This window comes from Pinus tabuliformis, chromosome 8 (assembly GCF_031772625.1).
Source record: "Pinus tabuliformis cultivar Carrire ecotype Pingquan chromosome 8, CPIR1, whole genome shotgun sequence".
Lineage (NCBI taxonomy): Eukaryota > Viridiplantae > Streptophyta > Pinopsida > Pinales > Pinaceae > Pinus > Pinus tabuliformis.
This window is the reverse complement of record NC_142294.1, coordinates 1,654,797,950-1,654,805,436: the sequence shown is the minus strand read 5'-3', so window position 1 is coordinate 1,654,805,436 and position 7,487 is coordinate 1,654,797,950. Positions and strand designations below refer to the sequence as shown.

General features: G+C 40.1%; 1 protein-coding gene across 1 annotated transcript; it reads left to right on the top strand.

The window, feature by feature from the left end:
- The first annotated feature begins 4,960 nt into the window (after positions 1-4,960).
- On the top strand, positions 4,961-5,563 carry LOC149242531 (uncharacterized). The gene has a single exon (XM_089370866.1). It carries the CDS (start codon positions 4,961-4,963, stop codon positions 5,561-5,563), a length of 603 nt encoding a protein of 200 aa, XP_089226992.1.
- Positions 5,564-7,487: the final 1,924 nt, after the last annotated feature.

Sequence of the window (7,487 nt, the reverse complement as noted above, 5' to 3'; positions counted from 1 at the left end):
CTACTGAATTTTAGAGAGAAAATTAGACTCGAAAAACCCACCTGAAAAACCTCCAAAAAATTACGCTAAAAACAACTCGATTTATTTCAAATTAACTCTATATTAAGGAGTTTAGACTTCTGTGATCCATAACATTGTTTAGATAATCTTCGGCAAAATCACATAACCAATCTATTGTGGACGCGTTTCGAACCAACCAGTGTGGTTCATCGTCACGACAAGTTGAAGAACCAATCCGGCTTAGCTTGATTAAATAGAGTGTGCAGAGACTCCAACAGCTATAATGCTAACAGCTACTTTTGACCTAATGACCCTGGTCAAACCACTAGAATAGTTAATTAATATTTCTCGAAAAAGGTAAATAACGGAATTCATTTGTTAATTAAAAATTAGATATATTATTATAATTATCTCAAATATTGAGAAAATTCATAGTATAATATTAATATCTTAATTATAATGGTCATTAATAAATTATATATATTAAATAATCTATATTTAATATTAATCCAATATAATTTAAATACAAGTAAAAGGTAATCAATTATTTTTAGAAAATAGTTACCTAGATAGTTGTGTGATAATAATTCAACGGTCCTTGGTAAGTTATATCTTCATTATTTTGTTTATTAGAGTATATCATATTCATTATTTAAATAAAATGGTCCATTAAGATAATAAGATATAAACAATAATGTATGTTAATAATTCTAAACAAATTGTTAAATTAATATTATCCTAGAATTTAGTCATATTAGGTAAATACCATAATATGTGGTTGTTAAAGCCAAGTTTATTAATAATAAAATAACTAATATTATTGGTATATTGTAGTTTATCCTATAAACTTAATGGTCAAATAATCAAAATTAGTTCAATAATTATTAATTCCAAAAATATTAAAGTTAACTAAGACCCTAGGTAAATATGTTATTACTACAGGATAAATACCATAATTCAGGGTTGATAAAGTCCATGTTTATTATTATAACTAATATTATCATAATTTATCCATATTTAATATTAAAGTTAACTATGTCAATAAGGTTTAAAAGGGGTTTTTAGACAATAGTTAAAGGGAGACTCAATTCTAAGGTTATAATAGACATAATTATCAATGAAATTATGGAAAACCAAATCCAATTATAATATGCCCCAAAGTAAACAGGTTAATACGATAATCAACCCGAAATAAATTCATGACTCAAACATTCCAAAATAATAGGACCAAACTGCCAGAAGAAAAATTAAAGGAGGGGGAAGACAGAAATCCTAAGACCTAACAAAAAGGGAAGAGGAGGCTAGGAAGACAAGGCTGGGACCCAGCAACTGCTAATCCTCCAGCCATCATCCCTATTAAGATTGTTCGGCCTTTTCTCAATCTCCAGGGCCTCTCTAAATTTGTGATGGTGAAAGTGCGCAATTTTGGCGATGACTTGAGCCTCCTCTATACATACATGATGCATAGTCTTTCCCGCATGCTCAGCCAGGGCCAAGGACTTAGTCCTCCCATGCCTTAAGTCAGCCGAATTCTCGCTAATCCGCTGATTTATAGAGCGACCACTCTCACCAATATAAGGGGTCCCACAGGAGCAGGGAATGACATAGACGCCCTTCATGTCCTTAGGGTCAATCGGGTCTTTCACAGACCTGAGGGAACCACGGATAGTATTGAGAGGTCTAAAAGTTGCGGGCACATCATACTTCCTCAGAATCCTTGCAATCTTGTCCGTGGTTCCTTGGATGTAAGGAAGGTTCACACCCATGCTATGATCATTAGGAACCCTTCGGATTGAAGGCTCCTTCTTGGCCCTGAGGAAGGCTTTTTGACCGAGGTGCCTATTGTAACCATTCTTCTCAAAGACTTCTAGGAGGTGAGCCTTCTCCGCTTCCAGGCTCTCCTCATCCGAAATTCTAACAGCGCGGGTGGCAAGCGTGCTAAGAACCCCTAACTTTTGAGCGGGGAAATGATGCGAAGAAGCATGCAAGTATTGCTCAGTATGCGTCTTCTTTCTATACACTTGATGAGAAAAGGAACCATCCACCTTCTTAGAGATGAGAACATCCAAGAACGGAAGAAAACCATTATCTTTTTTTTTTTTCCATCGTGAATTTAATGGCGGCGGATTGGTTATTGAGGTGACTGAAGAAACGATCCAGCTCGTCAGGACCATGAGGCCAGACAACACCAGTGTCATCAACGAATCTCCTCCAAAGCTTTGTTAAGAGATGAGAGGAGGCCAAAGCCTTAGACTCAAACTCCTCCATGAAGAGATTAGCGACGACAGGGGACAAGGGGGAGCCCATGGCAACTCCGCAAGTCTGCTCATAGAATTCTCCCTCGAAACTGAAAAAGGTAGAGGTAAGGCAAAGCTCAACTAACTTAGCCGTATCAGGGTCAGTTAGCTTATTAATTACCATCATGGCCTCATTGATAGGAATGTAAGTATAAAGAGAGACCACGTCAAAACTTACCAAAATGTCCTCGGGCTCAAGATTAATTTTCTTAAGATCCTCAATAAAAGAAGCTGAGTCTTTGACAAAGGACTCAGTCTGCCCGACCAAGGGTCTCAACTTTGCAGCGAGGAACTTTTACTTGTATTTAAATTATATTGGATTAATATTAAATATAGATTATTTAATATATATAATTTATTAATGACCATTATAATTAAGATATTAATATTATACTATGAATTTTCTCAATATTTGAGATAATAATAATAATATATCTAATTTTTAATTAACAAATGAATTCCTTTATTTACCTTTTTCGAGAAATATTAATTAACTATTCTAGTGGTTTGACCAGGGTCATTAGGTCAAAAGTAGCCGTTAGCATTATAGCTGTTGGAGTCTCTGCACACTCTATTTAATCAAGCTAAGCCGGATTGGTTCTTCAACTTGTCCTGATGATGAACCACACTGGTTGGTTCGAAACGCGTCGACAATAGATTGGTTATGTGATTTTGCCGAAGATTATCTAAACAATAACTCTATATTATTCATTGATTAAATATATTACTTATCGTTGATTTAGTACCAAAAAAAATTCAAATAAAGTTATATATATATATATAATTTGATATTTCCTGGATTTTGATTCTAAAATTATTATTTTATTACAGTAAAAGATCATTTTTGTGGTTATGTGATGGACGGAGAGAGAACACGGTTTTGCTCGGCCTAGGGTTTCTGCAACCCCTGCTACCACAGTCTACCCCTGACAGAGTTCAGCCTTGACAGACCCTGGGTGGATCTGCGGCCTTTCGTTTCCTGCAAGCGATCGGAGGAACCATGCAGCCCCCTCAGGGGGAGGGCGATGCGCCTCCCCCAAAGGACGATGGCCAAAAGCAACAAGTTGGAGCTAACGTCAAAGAAGAGAGGCAAAACGAGGACAACACGGACAACAGCGAGTATCAGGACAATGATCAAGCTCAGAAGGACAAGCCCAAAGTGAGCTCATCCACATGTAGGTCAGTGGCCACTCACAGGCCAAAAGTGGAATTTCCTAGTCACCGAATCAATGCCAGAATACAGTTCATGAGGGATCACGCGTTGATAGGCAAGTTTATTGGACTTTGGCCGACTGAGAAAGCGCTAAGGGTCTGGATAAAATCCAAATGGAATCCAAAGGGTCACATCACTCTGCAACTAGGGCCAAAGGGTTTTTTACAGCCGTATTTAACTGCTTGGAAGATCGTAACAGGGTTCTGGACGGAGGTCCTTACTCCTTCAACTCTGCGGGCCTATATCTCAAAGGGTGGGTTGAACGCTTCAATCCTGATAAGGAAGATCTTAGTTGTGCTCCTGTTTAGATAAGGCTGTATTCGCTCCCTTGGGAATACTGGGAGGAAGATTCCCTACAAGAAATCGGAAATGCTCTGGGCGAATTCATCAAAGTAGCAGGGGAAACAAAACTGTGCAGAGACACATCATATGCCCGGATCTGTGTCTACATGGACCTCAAGCAAGCCCTGCCAGATACGGTAAGTCTTTTCCATGATGATATTGAATGGATACCGCTGATAGATTATGAGCATGTACCGTTTAGATGCTGGAAATGCCATGATCTGGGTCATCTCTTCAGAGATTGTCCTCTAAACAGAAAACCCCCATCTCAAATGGACTAAGACAATCCTACTCCTGATGGGTTTACCAAAGTGGTAAATCGCAGAAGAGGTGATAAGAAATCGACAGCCAATACCAGGACCAACCTAGCTAACTCATCAAAACCCTCAACTAGCAATAGTTTTGCTACTCTGGCCAGTGATGATGTTCAAGAACCTGAAAACCTACCTCTAAATGACAAGGAAACCAATAAAGAAAAGCAAACCGAAGTCTCACCGCAGCCAGGGGAGAGCCAGTTCAGTAAATCGACCCCTCATACCCAAATCAAACTCCGAGCCTGGAGTTTCCAAGGAATGGAAGTTGATAATCCAGCACCCAGCTCAAAGGCTGTAGAGGAAACAACTGAAGACTACCAAGAGCCCCAACTCATGGAGGAAGACCCTGAGAATATAGATATTGGTGAACTGGATATTCTAGGACTAGAGCAGGCATGCAAAACAAGAAACTTTGATAAAATCCCAGATCGGCAAGTTGACAACCTGGTGGAGGTCCTCACTCGCGCACAAAAAAAATACTCTCTGGGGGTCCAGATTGGTAGTCAATGGGATGGAAAGTTCATTACCAAAGACAACAAAAAGCGAGGGAGGAAAACCACTCTCGAAAGAACTATCAGAATAGGAGAAGTGCTAGTTGAGTCAGGCAGATATGCCAAGCTGACCAAGTATTTCAACATCAACCCCAACCCTTCTCAATGAAGCTGATCTCATGGAACATTAGAGGGCTTAATAGCCCAAGGAAAGGCAGGCTTCTAAAAAATATGCTTATGCAGGAAAAACCTAATATTCTCTTTCTGCAAGAAACAAAATGTAACTCGACAATTTTGGAAAAAATGACAACAAAAGCTTGGCCAGGAGGGTTGGTAACGGCTGTTGATGCTCAAGGGGCGTCGGGAGGACTTGCAGTTCTCTGGGATGCGCGAGTGATTCAACTTGACAATATACACGCAAACAAGAACTTCATCCAAGCAATATTTCACATAATCGGCACCGACATCCATGGTCACATGACTAATGTGTATTTCCCTCAGGAAACTATACACAACGCTGAAATCCTGGACACCTTATCGCAGCTCAACTTAAACAGGTTGCACCCGCTATGGATATCTGGAGGTGACTTTAACATGAACGCAAGATTGGAAGAAAAACAGGGAGGCAGAAACAGAAGCAACAAAGATGGGAACATTCTAAAAGACTTCATACAGAATAATTGGCTGATAGATATACCTTCAAATAATGGCATGTTCACATGGAACAACAAAAGAGAAGGCTCGCAACAGATAGCTTCACGCCTTGATAGATTTTTACTATCATACAATGCAATTCATTTGGGGGGAGAATTCATTGCTTCCATCCTACCGATATCGGGCTCTGATCACTGGCCAATAGCTTTGAAGTGGAATCGACCAGGCAACAACATTCGACGTCCTTTCTAGTTTGAAGCTTTTTGGTTAACCCATCCGGATTTCAATGAATTAGTCAAATCAACATGGCTCAATTTTAATCCCTCTAATGGCTCTAAGATGTCTAAATTCTAGCAGAAACTAAAGCACCTTAAAGGTGAAATCAAGCATTGGAATCATACATCTTTCGGCAGCATTTTTCAAGCACAGAAATCCCTTAATCAAGAAATGAAGAATGTGCAGCAGAGGATCATAATTGAAGGACACTCTGAGGACCTAGAAAAACAGGAACAAACTCTTGAAGCCCAAATCCTAGCCAGAGAAAAACAGGAGGAAACACTCTGGCGACAGAAATCAAGAGTAAAGTGGCTGAAGGACGGGGAAAACAACACAAAGTTCTTTCACAGAACCACAGTGCAGCGCAGAATGAACAACTACATATCCCACATCAAAAATGAGCAGGGAGCAAGGATTAAGACGCACGAAGGCATTGAAAATGAATGTCTTAGGTACTTCAAACAAGCCCACCAAGAGCCCAACATAGATAGAACACCTGCTATTGACAAAGCTCTCAGAAACATTCCCAAATTAATCACAGAGGAGCATAATCTTCTCCTTCTTCGTCCCACAAGCCTTCAGGAAGTCGAGAATGTTGTGCGTCAGTTGAAAGCAGGGAAAGTACTGGGTCCGGATGAATTCACCTCCAACTTTTTTCACAACTTCTGGGATCTAATCAAAATGGAGGTTTGGCAAGTTGTGGAAGAATCGCGCACTTTAAGATGGATGTACCCAGGGCTGAATGCTACCTTCATTGCTTTAATCCCCAAGGAAGAGGAATCCAATACTCCAGATAAGTACAGACTGATTTCTCTCTGCAACATTATTTATAAGATTGTCTCAAAAGTTATAGCTACCAGATTGAAATCATTGCTCCCTCTCATTATTTCGCCAGAGCAATCTGGTTATGTAGAAGGCCGACAGATTACGGATGGTATTATTTTAACTCATGAAATAATCCATTCTCTGAAGCAATCAAAGAAACCAGGTATGATGCTTAAAATTGATTTATCCAAAGCTTTTGATAGCTTAAGCTGGGTTTACATTCAAAAAAATTTAAATGCCTTTGGCTTTGCCCCTTCTTGGGTTAGATGGGTTGTGAGTCTGTTATCTTCTTCGTTCTTTTCTGTGCTTATCAATGGTATACCTTCGCCCACTTTCCGTCCCTCCAGGGGTATCAGGCAGGGAGATCCCCTCTCTCCATTCCTTTTTGTTATTATGGCAGAGGGATTAGGAAGAAGCATCAAATCCGCTCTGCACTCCCAACAGCTCAAGGGTTTATCCTTTCTCATTTCTCCCACTTACTCTCATCAGCAATTTGTAGATGTAACATGCTCTTTGGCCATTCTTCTATTCAGGAAGCGCGCCTTCTCAAAGCTCTCCTATCGGACTTCTCTAAAGCTTCAGGAGCCCTTATTAATCGAATCAAATCTCAAATCTTTTTCTTCAATACTCCAGTCCCTACCCAAAACGCCATAGATCGCATTCTTGGTTTTACTATTGCCTCTCTTCCTTCTAACCTCGGCTCTCAAGCATTCCTCATGGAAAATCCTGCTAGAAAAGCTAGAGGCGCGTCTCTTCCTTTGGACTCACAGAGCTCTTAACATGGCCAGCAGACTAGTTCTCATTAAAGCTGTTCTTCACTCCATGCCTCTGTATCTCTTTTCAATTTTAGCAGCTCCCAAATGGGTGCTCAAGGAAATAAAGAAGCTCCAACGTAATTTCTTATGGGGCAACTCAGGTCCCAATCGAAAATGGGCTCTGGTTAAATGGGATAAAGTATGTCTTCCGAAGAAGGCTGGAGGTATTGGTCTAACGGATCCGGGGCACAACAATGAAGTCATGGGAGCCAAAATTTGGTGGAGATGGCTCTCAAAACCCAACACTCCCTGGGCCTCCC

What these genes read in the sequence shown, in the direction of transcription:
- LOC149242531 (XM_089370866.1), top strand. Translation starts at nt 4,961, where the DNA reads ATGACAACAAAAGCTTGGCCAGGAGGGTTGGTAACGGCTGTTGATGCT.